The 16,411-nt window shown below is 41.3% G+C and overlaps 1 protein-coding gene across 7 annotated transcripts in view; it reads right to left on the bottom strand.

Annotated features, from left to right (window-relative positions):
• Positions 1-16,411, bottom strand: part of SLIT2 (slit guidance ligand 2) — a 260,033-nt gene that overhangs the window by 13,300 nt on the left and 230,322 nt on the right. For 4 of the 7 annotated variants that reach the window (XM_075259851.1, XM_075259802.1, XM_075259824.1 and 1 more), the window contains 7 exons: positions 15,339-15,478; positions 14,834-14,860; positions 12,326-12,419; positions 12,070-12,207; positions 11,713-11,953; positions 6,659-6,789; positions 2,058-2,212 (listed from right to left, as the gene is read on the bottom strand). In XM_075259851.1, the coding sequence (XP_075115952.1) occupies positions 2,058-2,212; positions 6,659-6,789; positions 11,713-11,953; positions 12,070-12,207; positions 12,326-12,419; positions 14,834-14,860; positions 15,339-15,478 (926 nt within the window). The remainder of the gene's footprint in view (positions 1-2,057; positions 2,213-6,658; positions 6,790-11,712; positions 11,954-12,069; positions 12,208-12,325; positions 12,420-14,833; positions 14,861-15,338; positions 15,479-16,411) is intronic. The other 3 variants (XM_075259816.1, XM_075259832.1, XM_075259842.1) reach the window with 1 other exon arrangement.

The raw sequence follows: 16,411 nt of genomic DNA, 5'->3' as shown, positions 1-16,411 counted from the left end.
GCCCGTCCAGTGCCATATTTAGCAAACATACAGTAGATTTGCTCTTTAGGCCGAGGCCCCATGTTGCGGAAAAGCAGATTTTTTTGTTGCAGATTTTGCTGCGTTTTTTTTTTTTTTTGAGCCAAAGCCATGAGTGGATTGAGCAGTAGGTAGAAACATAAGTACTTCTTAGATGTTTCCCATTCCTTTTGTAGCCATTCTTGGCTTTGGCTCAAAAACTTTGCCTTAGGGTGAATTCACACTGAGTAAACGCTAACTTATTCTGAACTTAAAACACGTTCAGAATAAGCGGCGTCTAAAGCAGCTCCATTCATTTCTATGGGAGCGGGGATACGAGCGCTCCCCATAGAAATGAATGGGCTGCTTCTTTCACTCCGTGTAGTCCCATTGAAGTGAATGGGGAGTGCCGGCGTATACGGCAAGCTCTGCTCATGCCGGAGCGTACACGCCGGCACTCCCCATTCACTTCAATGGGACTGCACGGAGTGAAAGAAGCAGCCCATTCATTTCTATGGGGAGCGCTCGTATCCCCGCTCCCATAGAAATGAATGGAGCTGCTTTAGACGCCGCTTATTCTGAACGTGTTTTAAGTTCAGAATAAGCTAGCGTTTACTCAGTGTGAATTCACCCTTATATGGTTTTCTTACTAAAAGCATTGAGTAGGGTTTTAAGCAAATATGTTCAACGACTCAATTTGGGGGACTGGAAGGCAGGCGCCATCAAAACTAATGGATCCGACTGCAGACTTAAATACAGAGATAACTAGGCATACCTGGCTTACTTCCATAAATTCATTGGAGTCATGAAAACTCAACTCTTGTTTCCATAACTCCACTAACTTGAAGTGATAAGCGACTATGCATGCTAGAACCTAGTTTTCTGTTCTGTTTATTGGTGGCTCATTATAATATGGTCCTGAGCTTCTGTCCATAAAGAGATTGTCTTTATGGGTCATATACTTCATTAGGCAGTTACAAGAGTCCCCCGTTCATGGCTACAATCTACTAGCCTCTTTGGAGGACCCAGCAAGATCACTCATTATTAACAGGCTATTGATTCTACTGTAAAGCATGTAATACCCTATTTCTCCTGTGGTGATGCTGTAGGGAAATTGAACACTTGCTCATAAATCACTGTAGATCCCTGTGAAAACCAGCAGAATGATATTCTGCCCATAACCCCACTGAATAGATACTATGCACCTCCTTGTTCTATTTATTGGTATCTTAACATGGTCCCAGACTCCTGTCCATTTAAAAAGATTCTTAGAAAACCTATGATCAAACACCTTACTAGACCATTATTAGGGTCCTCCAATCAGGGCTGCCATTTATTTGCCATAGTCACTCACTTTGGAGGACCCAGCATGATTATTCATTATGGACAGGCCATTGACTTTAGTGCAAAATATGTAATGCTCCGTTTTTCCTGCGGTGGTGCTATAGGAAAACTGAACACTTGCCTACAAATTACTGTTGATCCCTGGGGAATTTAGCAGTAGGATGCTCTGCTATCTATATATACTATCTATTCAAAGAGAATTGTCTAAGATGGTTGTAGGTATGGTTAAGCGATTGGGAAAGATCGGATACCGATCGGCGATCTAGCAAATTTCACGATCGGGATCAGCTGGAAAATGATCAGAAATCAGATTTTAATAACGATCTTGAAATCTCAAGATCAGCTCAACCCTAGTTGTAGGTTATATCAGTGGGTAAGTTCCATATTAAGCATGGTGGACATCTTTAACGCTTTCACTGCAGTATAGTTTGAATTGCTTATTCTATCTTAATTCTCAAGCTTGCTGCAGATGACTGAACCTACAGTAACATACAATATCACGGTCGTTTTTTTGCTTTCCCTTGTCTTGTTTGTACAGTGGATTAGTATAACAAACTAGCAGCGACCATCTATAACATTCCTTCAGCTTGTCTGATCAATACACTTCAGCAAGGGTTTGATGTGTGATCCAGGGGTCAGAAAACATATTAATCACAGTGACAGGCCCTTAATAAATGTCCCTATTATCAGTGACATGACAAACCAATATCTTTTACCTCCTACGTAAAGCGGGGAGTCGAAGCCCAGAGAAGATTGTTTTGATAAATTAGTAATGGTCTTAGGGTTTCCTCCATCCACTATTAGTGACAGTGTTTGATCCAGGCTTACAAGTTCCACAATGTGAAAATTCCCGTCATTTATAGTCTCTACGCTGTAAAGAGAAGAATGAAATGTTTATACGCACATGACCGCAGCAGAACAAATCACGATTTATACCAACAACTTAATAACTTAGGATTCATCTTACACTGGTGGTGCCATGACTATTGTGTGGAGTCAGACACATATCTGGAAGCTCTGGGGCTACAGTTCAAAATCTGTACAAGGCCCTCTCCCCCACCCCACCATAAGCCATATGGCTTGTTACAGGCACTCTGCAGATAGATAGGTTACTTACATGGAGTCTGCCGATAAATAGGTTACAGGGACTCTGCATATAGATAGGTTACAGGGACTCTGCAGATAGATAGGTAACAGGGACTCTGCATATAGATAAGTTGCAGGGAGTCTACAGATAGATAGGTTACACGGACTCTGCAGATAGGTAGGTTACAGGGACTCTGCAGATAGATAGGTTACAGGGACTCTGCAGATAGATAGGTTACACGGACTCTGCAGATAGGTTAGGGTTACGGAATTGCCTAAGTTGCCGAGATATAGCAGTTCTTCTCAAAATGCAAGTTAGCTTTTTGGAGCAATAAGAGTGTTGCCATTGCTCCAAAGAGGTAAGCGACAACATCCTATATTTATTCTGCATCTTGCCCTGAAAACTATATATCAATCTGCTGAGTTCCTCCTGCTATATAACATGATAGGACCGCATGGACATATAACACAGCAGGTTCCCTTTAACTAATTTCAGTAAACTGTAATAAAGCTGTTTTATCTCTCTATTATAACTGCTCATTGGATTATATGAGTCAATTAGTATATTCCCCTATCTTATTTCTAATTCCTGGTGAATAGAGGACGCCGTTCCCTCTGCTCGCTGCTAACAATAGTGTTTTTCTCTCTCCAGTCTATTTACTGCTTGTTGGAAGCCAGCACAGTAAGTTAAAGTGTCACGCTGTGTAATGGCCTCTGAAACGGCTGCTTTATGTCCCCGGCTCTATGGTCGTTACCTGATTTATTAATTAATTCATTGCTGGTGTTGCTATACACACAATATGCCAAATCAGGGGAAGACAATGAGTTCCAATGATCAGAGCCTCACAGTCTTCTCCTAATGATGGGAAGAATTACTGCATGGGAAGCTGACTTTGGAGTGAGGATGCTGGAAGTCCCATGGAGGCGGCATATCTGCCAAGTAGAGGATTATGGGACAGCTCCATGTGCCTGGACGTAACACAGCACATACCATAATGTAGAATGATCATTCATCGAATAATACTCAGGATAGTCCAGCTTTAGCCTTATGGCCACTGAGAAATAAAAAGTCCACCCTGTTGTATTCACTGTATAAGTTTCAAGCTGTCTTAAAGGGGTATCCCCATATAGATTTATACATATTGGGGTCAGTTATATGTCGATATTGGCAAGGTGCAGACTTTGCCAAGAATCAGGCCCGTTCTCCATCTAGTGATACATCTCTACACAGACCTTCACTAGCTTGCAGCTGACATAGATTTCTCTTGTCATTGGAGGCCACAAAGGTGGTGTAAGCGAGAGTGAATTAGGCACAGGCAATGGACCTGACCTTCGCCCCATCTCTCGTCTTTAGGAAAAGTGTAAAAACACAACTTGTGACTATTATTGTGAAATGGAACCAATTTCTAGGAAGGCTTCTTGGACATTCCTTTGGGGCTCCTTAACATGGAATTATTTTCTAATAAAACTGTCTGACCACCTAATGTGTATTGGTGGTTTCCAGAGTCTTCCTCGACAGTAGATGTCAGGGCTTGTTCACATCTGCGCCCGGTCTCCATTCTGCAGGTTTCCGTTTCCTGCACAAAACAGAGGCAGGAGACGGAAACCTGCAGGACTCTTTCATACCCATTCATTTGAATGGGTTTGAAAGATGTCCGGCTGTGAGCGTTTTATGCTCACCACAGCGAAACAGTTTTTTTAAAACCGGACACAGAATCGGACATGCAGTACTCTGTGTCCGATTTAAAAAAAAAACGGTTTCACGGCGGAGAGCATAAAACACTCATTCGCCGCTCACGGCCGGACCCGCTCTGACAGCTTTCCGTCTTCTGCCGGCAGATGACTGAAAGCTGAGAACGGAGACCCGAACGTTAGTGTGAACCTAGCGGCAGGGGAAAAGAAGACTGGACATTTGGATTTCAATATATCTGATCCTTTGCTCTCAAGAAAGATAACAGGGAACCATTTAATAGCACAGTATATAAGAATATCCATTGTGCTATAGTTGTAGCCATCTTAGAGAGCCAGCCTATTCTAATTTATGAGTAATCCTTATTCTAAGAAATCTAATGGACTCTCCACAATGACTTTGATCTAAACCTGGAGACAAAGCACGGGCACTCAACCAGCGGTAGAGATGGGTAAACATGTGGAAGTGATCTACAATATCATTGTGTGTTACATAATGAATTTTATGATTGGGTTTATGTAAAAAAATGTAAAAATGTAGGTAGAGGCGAATGGGGATTGGCATGGTCTACAAACATGCCAGCGCCAGATGTTTGGAGCACTCAGACTCTATTGCTGTGGAGAGAAGCACATCACACCAATGCGCCGTGCCTGTTATGCTTTATATGGCTGTGTTTATGTTGTACAATGGCCAAAATAGAAGTTTTTATGCTTATGAAACACCTAAAGAAAAGAATTTGGTGGACTCGGTATCTTGAGGCTGGTCACACCACACGAGCTTCACTCCATCACTAAGGTTGTACTAATGATGACTGCATGCCACCTGCACATTCTCCTTCTAGCATACCGTGTCCCCCAGATTCCCTTCTCCGGTGACTTTTATTACTCTCCAATCAATTAAACGCCGTCTAGACGAGGCAGAGCAATCTCACTTGACATTAAGGGGACGAATAAGCCGGTTACAATGCAGTGAAGGGAGAAATGAAATGAGGTGACTGATGTACAAACCTTGATGGAAGAAAAGTTATTGAATCACATTTGTACTATGATTGTTTAATGTGATTTTATATGGATTATTATTGTGTAATAAGGAAAGTATGGCTTATACAATACCTAGAAAGTGGTCGACCTGTATACACTTAAGACTAAAGCCCCATATTTTTAGCCCAAGCCAGGAGTGAATTTAGCAGAAGGTAGAGGTATAAGAGCTTCTTATATACTTCATATTCATTCGAAAAAAGGCACTACTGGCTTTGGATTAAAAAAAAAAAAAAAACGCAGCCAAATCTACCAAAAAAGCAGCTTTTCCGCAAAGTGGGGCCTTACGCTAGGTTCACACCTGCGTTCAGCTGTCCGTTCTGTGGTTTCCGTCTTCTGCATGCCAGAAGACTGAAACCACAGACCGGGTACGGCCATGAGCGTTTTATGCTCTCCGCCGCGAAACCGTTTTTTCTAATCCGGACACAGAGTACTGCATGTCCGACTCTGTGTCCGGATTATAAAACCCGGTTTCGCGGCGGAGAGCATAAAACGCTCACCGCCACTCACGGCCGGACATCTTTCTCACCCATTCAAATGAATGGGTGAGAAAGACTCCTCCAGTTTTCCGTCTCCTGCTCTGTTTTGTGCAGGAAACGGAAACCTGAAGTACGGAGTGCCGGGCGCAGATGTGAACGAGCCCTTAGTCTAATGGCCATTTCGGACAACATTACTAATATGGTTCTCCTTAAAGAGATCCAAGCGTTTATGGAGACATATCTAGAGGCAATGATCCATGGGAAATACCATTTGTGGAGCTGTAAACTTTACCAATTTGCTGAGAGTAATGTCTGAGCTGCGTGCCATCTATGGTGTAGAGTTTCGGGGCCAATAGCAATAGTACTCAATGGATTGCTGGCACCTCTAATGGATCTCATAATTTTAAAAGATCTATCTATCTAAGACTTTATTAAAATCATGAAAATACAGGGTTATAGGAGTGTAGACAACCATCAGACTGTTGTGTACCGTATTTTCCGGACTATAAGGCGCACATAAAAACCTACGATTTCCTCAGAAATCGTAAGTGCGGCTTATAGTCCGGTGCGCCTTATATATGGATGGAAGCGGCGGCAAAGTCTGCGTGCTGCTTCCATACATACATAAAAGGCACCGTAAGGGTGCATTCACACTACGGAACGCCGGCGTGTATCACAGCCGTACACGCCGGCATTACAGCAGGGCTGCCGGACACTTCCCATTCATTTCTATGGGAGCCGGCATGCGAGTCCCATATATATGAACCGGGACTATAAGGCGCTCATGGGCAATGCGGCTTATAGTCCAGTGTGCCTTATAGTCCGTAAAATACGGTATTTTCCCTGAAATTGAGAACATTTTCTAATTGAATCAATTGCATTGACTAAATGCTGCCCCGCTCTATGCTTCAAACCATATAATGGTCAAGTATCCTCTATTGTAGGATTACAGAACTGACCCTATTTATTTAGCTCATCATATAAGAAGAATAGTGACCAGGATAGAGCTGCAGCCATGATCGTACCTGTAGATGGCAGATGCCGGGTAACTTCCAGTATCATAACTAACCCGCACTCTGCCCCGATATAACTCCACCGCCACATGATCCTTGTCACCTTTGTAGAGCAGGATCCCACTGTCCTCATCTGTGGCCACCTGGAAAAATAACCAAACTTTTATCAAACTTTTTACTTGCCTTTAAGGGTATTTTGTTTTTTTAATAACAGTCAAAGCCAATCGTCCATACAAAGCATGTTCAGAAAGTCTTAATAACTCCCATAGTACTTCCTATTAGAGAAAACTATCATTATAGAGAAACATCTCAGAAGCATTGATTTGTGGAGAGTCGGGTGCTGAGAACTCCAAGCTTGCTAAAGTGAAGGTGTCGGAGCACTCAGCTGGGCAATAGCTCTCCTCATAAACTGAAGATTGCTTCATAAATTTGGCTAAACGGTTCTCCCTCTTTATTTTAGCTATCAGTGGGGACCATCAAAACCTCTCATACACTGTACAGTATGAAACGTTTTCTAAAAGGGCATCACTCTTTAAAGGCATTGCTGTCTGTTAGGACAAATGGACATCATATAGGGCAGTCCTCTATTTAGCAACCCTAACTCTGGTAACCAGAGTCGGCAGTCACTGTAAGACTCAGTGCACAGAAGCAATTGTGGCCCTGAACATTTTAACTATATGTTGCCTGTATTTCTCAGACTGAATGTGGTGCAAAGACCCGGACTTCTTGCTTCCTAGTGATCTACTGTCCTGCTGTGTATATAGTATGGGACAGTAGTGCTTCGGCGAAGCAGGGGCTCCTATCATCATAGTGATCTATTCTCCAACTCTATGTAGTATAGAACAGTAGTGCTGTGAAAATGCAGGGACTCCTATCATCATAGTGATCTATTGTCCTGCTCTGTATATAATATGGGACAGTAGTGCTGTGAAAATGCAGGGACCCCTAGCATCATAGTGATCTATTGTCCTGCTCTGTGTATTCTATGGGACAGTAGTGGTGCGGAGATGCAGGGACCCCTAGCATCATAGTGATCTATTGTCCTACTCTGTATATACTATGGGACAGTAGTGATGTGGAGATGCAGGGACCCCTAGCATCATAGTGATCTATTGTCCTACTCTGTATATACTATGGGACAGTAGTGCTGTGGAGATGCAGGGACCCCTAACATCATAGTGATCTATTGTCCTGCTCTGTATATTCTATGGGACAGTAGTGGTGCGGAGATGCAGGGACCCCTAACATCATAGTGATCTATTGTCCTGCTCTGTATATAATATGGGACAGTAGTGCTGTGAAAATGCAGGGACCCCTAGCATCATAGTCATCTATTGTCCTGCTCTGTGTATTCTATGGGACAGTAGTGGTGCGGAGATGCAGGGACCCCTAGCATCATAGTGATCTATTGTCCTGCTCTGTATATAATATGGGACAGTAGTGCTGCGGAGATGCAGGGACCCCTAGCATCATAGTGATCTATTGTCCTGCTCTGTATATACTATGGGACAGTAGTGATGTGGAGATGCAGGGACCCCTAGCATCATAGTGATCTATTGTCCTACTCTGTATATACTATGGGACAGTAGTGCTGTGGAGATGCAGGGACCCCTAACATCATAGTGATCTATTGTCCTACTCTGTATATACTATGGGACAGTAGTGATGTGGAGATGCAGGGACCCCTAACATCATAGTGATCTATTGTCCTGCTCTGTATATACTATGGGACAGTAGTGCTGCAGAGATGCAGGGACTCCTAGCATCATAGTGATCTATTGTCCTGCTCTGTATATACTATGGGACAGTAGTGATGTGGAGATGCAGGGACTCCTAGCATCATAGTGATCTATTGTCCTGCTCTGTATATACTATGGGACAGTAGTGATGTGGAGATGCAGGGACTCCTAGCATCATAGTGATCTATTGTCCTGCTCTGTATATACTATGGGACAGTAGTGCTGCGGAGATGCAGGGACCCCCTAGCTGTCTAGATCACTATGATACAAGGTGTCCTTGTACCAAATTCAGGCTATATCTGGTCATGTGATGAACAAACGGGTGCATGACTCGTTACAAGAAAAGTTGTCATAACTACGACTAACAAACCCTACATCCATATGATCATCACATGACCAGCATACGTGTTCAGTCCCTGGAAGTAAACAATGAAGTCATGAAGAAATCAGGAAGGAATATAATGTCAGCAAGCAGAGATGTTCTTCTCATACGATGAATACATGATTTTTGTTGGCCCCAACTCTTCCTGATGTAATACCTTCACAATCTATGTAATATAAAGAATAAATCACATGACTCCTGATAAATAAATAAGCATATTTGTGTGTTCCATGAAGTAATGTGACATGTTCTTTTCTTTTACTTATATCGACATCTGTATGATGTTAATAAAGAAGGAACAGATTTCTGGAGCAGCAACAGAGGATCTTATTTCACAAGGAATTCCAATGTGTTCTCCTTATTAAACCTGCCCTTTATGTGCTGCTAAGATTCGTATCTAAATAAGGGTTTTATTGCAAGAGCGCTCACATCATACCGATATCTCGTAATGCTAAAAGTTCATACACGGGCACCAGCTACATATTGGTAATGGGTTCTGTAACCTTCAGATTGTTGGAGTTTATAATAAGGTCCTATAGCCATTTCAGATGGTTGTAATATGACTGTATATTATGTGGACCATACGGAGAGTGCAACATTTGGACCACCAGTCTGTGAAGTCCCCATATCTCTAGGGTCCTGAAGAAGGATAATTCACTAAAAGGGATAGTGGGTTGTCTTGATATGTATCCCCTTACTTTTACTGTTATCAGGGAGGAAGATGGTGGCTGTTCCCAAGCGCCTGCACATGTGTTTTATTTAGGTTTTTTTTGTGCACGTTACAATGGAGACCCATAGAAATTCCAAACTCAAATAGGGCTCAATTCCACCATTGCTATAAGCAGCATTTTTAGAGCATGAAAAGCTTATCATTATTTTGGTCTCTGTTATGCAAAGGGTTAGTACACACAGCGATGTCACAGAACAGGGATAATCCACACAGTGATGTCACAGTACAGGGATAATACACACTGTGATGTCACAGTACAGAGATAATATACACATAATGATGTCACAGTACAGGGATAATACACACAGTGATGTCACAGTACAGGGATAATACACACAGCATTGTCACAGAACACGGATAATGCACACAGTGATGTCACAGTACAGAGATAATATACACACAGTGATGTCACAGTACAGGGATAATACACACAGTGATGTCACAGTACAGAGATAATATACACACAATGATGTCACAGTACAGGGATAATACACACAGTGATGTCACAGTACAGAGATAATATACACACAGTGATGTCACAGTACAGGGATAATACACACAGCATTGTCACAGAACACGGATAATGCACACAGTGATGTCACAGTACAGAGATAATACACACAGTGATGTCACAGTACAGGGATAATATACACTGTGATGTCACAGTACAGGGATAATACACACAGTGATGTCACAGTACAGGGATAATATACACTGATGTCACAGTACAGGGATAATACACACAGTGATGTCACAGTACAGGGATAATACACACAGTGATGTCACAGTACAGGGATAATACACACAGTGATGTCACAGTACAGGGATAATATACACTGATGTCACAGTACAGGGATAATACACACAGTGATGTCACAGTACAGGGATAATACACACAGTGATGTCACAGTACAGGGATAATATACACAGTGATGTCACAGTACAGGGATAATACACACAGTGATGTCACAGTACAGGGATAATACACACAGTGATGTCACAGTACAGGGATAATACACACAGTGATGTCACAGTACAGGGATAATACACACAGTGATGTCACAGTACAGGGATAATACACACAGTGATGTCACAGTACAGGGATAATACACACAGTGATGTCACAGTACAGGGATAATACACACAGTGATGTCACAGTACAGGGATAATACACACAGCATTGTCACAGAACACGGATAATGCACACAGTGATGTCACAGTACAGAGATAATATACACACAGTGATGTCACAGTACAGGGATAATACACACAGTGATGTCACAGTACAGAGATAATATACACACAATGATGTCACAGTACAGGGATAATACACACAGTGATGTCACAGTACAGAGATAATATACACACAGTGATGTCACAGTACAGGGATAATACACACAGCATTGTCACAGAACACGGATAATGCACACAGTGATGTCACAGTACAGAGATAATACACACAGTGATGTCACAGTACAGGGATAATATACACTGTGATGTCACAGTACAGGGATAATACACACAGTGATGTCACAGTACAGGGATAATATACACTGATGTCACAGTACAGGGATAATACACACAGTGATGTCACAGTACAGGGATAATACACACAGTGATGTCACAGTACAGGGATAATACACACAGTGATGTCACAGTACAGGGATAATACACACAGTGATGTCACAGTACAGGGATAATACACACAGTGATGTCACAGTACAAGGATAATACACACAGTGATGTCATAAAACAAGAAAGTGCACACAGTGATGTCACGGTAATGGAAAAATGTATCAAATGATATCACAGTACCGGTATAAGGCACACAATGATGTCACAGTACAAAGACAATGCATTCAGTGATGTCACAGTATCAGGATAATGTAGATATTCATGTCAAATTACAAGAATAATACAGACAGTCATGTCACAATACAGGGATCTTGCACACAGTGATGGCTGTATTCAATTTTCCAAGCCCCCTAATATTGTTCATGGGCATCACTAACTGCAGATTATATGCCAATGTAACACCTTAGTTGTTGTACCCATAGCAGCAGTATTACTACCCCGCTAGGCAGGACTAGAAGAAGACTCTTTTCTGGCCATTCTTAGTAGACTTGCTTCACCCACCACCTGGTGTTAGTTTGGGGTACTTTAATACTACCCAAAGTACAAGTGAACAGAAGTAAAGCTAATAAAGCCGACAAACCTGTAATGAGATGTTGGTCTGAGAGCGGATCCTTGTTGATGGGATTTGGAGGAATGAGTCTTTGCTCACAAAGTTGATGCTTGTGAGTTTTTCACACCTGCTTCCTTGGTAGCCAGAGGCACATTGGCAGGATGGATCATTGCCCTTCACAATACATTGACCTCCATTCTGACACTCAAAGTTATCACATGGACTTGTACGTGGTAGGACCATAGGAGGTGGGAACTCACAAAACAGACCACTGAAATTGAGGAAACACACAGTGAATATCACGACTCCATGTCAAGACATCATACGTATTTATGGCAGTCATATTATATATAGAATTCATTTCCCAAGGGTTGTATTCAGACTTACCTATAGCCATCCGGGCACACACAGGTATACCCATTCACTGCATCTGTGCAACGTGCACTGTTACGACACTTATTGTCTTGGCAATCATCATAATCTATATCGCAATGCTCCCCCACATATCCTGGGGTGCAGTCACATCTACAAAACAGAGAGTCTGTATGAAGTATAGGCCATATTATTGGAATGTTGCTAAGGACATACTGTGCATGATATATTTGGCCAAGACTATATATACCACCCTTTACCCAACACTTACTTGTATCCCCTCAGCGTCACAATACATTTAGAATCATGCTGACATGGATTTACTTCCGGGGAACAGAAGTCCAGCTTTTCTTCACATAGTTCACCTGAAATACAACATATTGGGAGCTTAACATACAGTATATACACATGGAGCCATGAAATAACCAGTGGAATAACTGTGGAATACAATATATTTCTGAACATCCACCCAAAAAGTAATAAAAAATACGTGAAATGTACAATATAAATGAATGAATTTTATGAGTTTTTTGAATACACAATGACAATGGATGTGATAATAGTAAACTCCTATCTATCTATCTATCTATCTCATATCTACTTACCTACCTTTCAACATATCCTGATTTGTCCTTCCTGAGTTGAAAACTGACCCTAATGGGTGTTGGGGATGAGCACAAGAGAAGCAACTTTATGGAAAACATGATTTTGTGATACTCAGTCACAAGATGTCTGTCCTGTATGAACGATGTGTGGTCACCCAGTGTTTGTTTTGTGAATTGCAGGTTGTTAATGGTTTTCCTACAGATGTAGCCAACTTTTCTACATTGCTTTCAATGACTTTTGTTGTAAGTTATCAGAGTGCAGGGGGTTATCAGTTCCGAGTTGAGCATGACTACATCTGTAATATGTTGCAATATTGTGTTGAATTTGTTTTGCAAGATATTGGAGTCTATAACCATAGATAAGGGTTAGACACATCTGTCACTGTATAAAAATGCTTCTTAGTGATTATATAAGCATGAAGAAAAGGGTGAAGATTTCTATAGCCCCGAAGACCTCTTTTTCCCATATGAAGAGCCTTGTACTATGAATAACACGTGCTAGGAGGAACCCTAAGTTACGGTTTAAGGCTCTGTTTTTGGGCAGACTATCTTTAAGGCCATGGGTAAGACAATAACATTTACCATTGCGTTTCTACACCCACCCTACAGTTCAGTAGCAGTTTGTGGCGATGTACTCGATGTAGGTTATTCTGACAGCTTTATGAAGGAGCATGTTACCCGCTGGAGGAACACCTGCTTTAGCTTTCCCCTGCCGCTATGTACTGAAACACAAAACGTATCTTTTTATGAAGTGGAATAATTAACTTAGTGCGGCAGCATGCGGTCTCCGAGAGCGGCCTTCAGGATTATCAAGCTCTGCAATAGATGACTTGACTCCCATGAATTATACCTAGAGGGGCACTTTCATGTTACTCGAGATGACTTGTAACATAAAATATATATGAACAAGCTTTACATCTGATATCCGGCATTGCACTGTGTCCTACACGGCTTCTTCAAGATACCATAACCATTTCAAAATATTTAATATTGCAACATAGTAAAAAACCCTTATCCCAGGAACAATGGGCAGCATGGATTGCAAGTTATAGGAGTCAATGTGATTCGTTAGAAGAAACCAGTTTCCACCACAGAAAGTGACGGAACAAAGAGTCTAAAGAGTTCAGAAGATCCAAGGAAATGTGTACATGCAAGAAATGGACATGGATCATAGATATATGGTGAAGATCTAGGGTTGTGGTGGCCAATCATCACATTATGGAGGGGGGGGGGGTCTCCATGAAATACTGTTTACACTCAATGTCCTGTGGCCCCTGTGTTCTGCTCAAGTTGGTTTCTTGTCTAATATACACTGTTCACTGTAAATGGTGGACTCTTTACTTGAGGCTCATAGGGGTCGCAAGTTGTATCCATAAATTTGGCCTCCAAATGGTGGAACATTTATGGCACACAAATTGTAGTGTACAGTATGTATGCAGGACAGTGGACTGTGTCCACATGGTTGTGTACTGTACACAATTAAAGGGGTTGCCCAATATTTTAACAAACTCTCTACCTTTGCTATAGCATGGTCGAGTTCATTGATGATGTGGGTAGTCAGCACATCATCACTGCTGGATAGCTACCCATAGGAAAGCCATCAGGACCAACTAAAACTGCAGTGCCCAAGTGGAATGGGAATTTCCTATAATGAGTATGTTATTTATTATTTTATAGTGTTAATTGTCTTGTAAAATCCTGGACAACCACTTTAATATGATTGGAGAGTGAACACCCAAGAGCCAAAGGTAGCCTGAGAATTACACATCAAAAACTCTATAATGTTATAAGTGGGGCATAAGGCAATGTAAAAAGAAAAATACTTTGTCGTAAAGGAACACTAAATCTAAAGTCAAGAGTTGACACAAAGGTGTACTATTAAAAGCTACCAATATTATCCACATATACCATGTGTATGAAGAGTAGATCAATCTGATGATTCCTAGGACCAGAGATATATCATATAAAGTAATGATCATGGGATACATATTTTTTGAACACATCGAAGAACACAACAGCTTGCCGCCCCACCTCCCCATATGAATGATAACAGGGAACAATCGATCACATTCAACCGAGAAGGAAATTTAGAGAAGACAGACCTAAGGTTTAGTGTCTTTAAATAAAGATATGACATACAACAGATTAGGAAGAAAGGATGAAGAAACACTGACCTTTTTCCACCTCATTTAGATTAGCAGCTTGTGCAACAAAGACAGAAGAGACAAGATACGTACGTTTTTATTGAAAAACAACACAACATGTTGAGACAGAAGCAACAAGGACAAGAGGAGAGAAGCAGATGCAGCAAGCGATGTCTATCGAGAGAATATATTGTACACACTCATCGCCTGGAATGACAATGGTGACAGTAACAGGTTCATGATGGAAGATGACTGCGGATATTAGCAGTGAATGAGTTAAACTAGCTATAGTCCTATATGTACAAGCCCTTACAGTATAGGTAAGGAGTCACAGTGGGGTTTACTAGAATTTGTAGCTATCAAGCACTAGACTGGCCTCATTGGATTGACATTATACAATTTATAAGATATTATAAAATGGCAACTATGGATCCATTCCTGAACACATGTGCATATGAGTAATGGGTGAGGTAGGTGACATTGTGGTAGGGTTTATGAAGACTTTGTCATAATGGTCTTATCTTCATGAGCTCACCTGTGTATTCTGGTGGGCAAAGACAGGTGTAGTTGTTGATTCCATCCACACACGTAGAATTATTTTCGCAGTCATTATCTTCACAGTCATCGATATTCACCTCACAATTCTCACCTTCAAATCCTTCTGGACATGTACACCTTGAAGAGAGACAACTTATTAGAAGTCATGGTTGGTCCCGAAGAACTTGGGCTCTCGTGGAATACTATCGATGATGAAGACTAAGGTTGGCTTTACAAGACCAGTTTTTGAAGTTTAGCCACCATGTTAAAACTTATCCATATTGGATAATACCAAGATAAAGACATAATTTGAAGCTCCTTGAACCAAAAAGAACAGGTCTGCCACATGCCATTTATAATACTGGTGTCTTCTTATGTGGCTATGTGGTTCCTATGCCTTTGTGTTGACCACATCCAATGATCAAAGTAAGGTGACATATTGAAAAATGTGTGGCTAGTGACTTGACCTTGGCCTATCACATTAATGGTTGGCTTTGGTGAGACATTTGTTCATACATGGTCTTCTTCTCTAAATGCTGAGATTTGCAAAAGATGTCATACATAACTAAAAAGAACATGGTGAGGCCATGATGGTAACTGATCTCCAATTCCAATATGTAAAGTGATCTGATGGTCAAAACTGAGTGAGATCCTCAACAGATCCTCCAGTGCACACAATGCTTCACTACCTTTGATAAGATGATCTATTTCCATACTGTAACTGGTAGTTTCCATTGATGTAAAGATAAGCAGACCTGTAGTCATAAATTATGGAGCTAAGGATGTAAAAATGTATGATGGAAGAAGTTTTCTCTAAAAATATATAGCTGTCCATAATATACCTGTCATATTTTGCTTGCAGCATATGGAAGCAATGAAGAAACGATACTATGGAACAAATTGCCAGCACATGTTTAGAAGTGTCAGGTCCTTAAAGGGATTATCTTTTAGATATAGGTATGTAGAACATAAAATATGTCTATAAGTAATGTGTTTGGTGAAACTACCAAATGTCAAATACTGTACATACAGGTATGATGAATGCCACTCTCAATACCATCTCCACTAATG

This window comes from Leptodactylus fuscus, chromosome 1, assembly GCF_031893055.1.
Source record: "Leptodactylus fuscus isolate aLepFus1 chromosome 1, aLepFus1.hap2, whole genome shotgun sequence".
Taxonomy (NCBI): Eukaryota; Metazoa; Chordata; class Amphibia; order Anura; family Leptodactylidae; genus Leptodactylus; species Leptodactylus fuscus.
The sequence above is the reverse complement of the archived record's forward strand: the minus strand, read 5'-3'. Positions and strand labels throughout refer to the sequence as shown.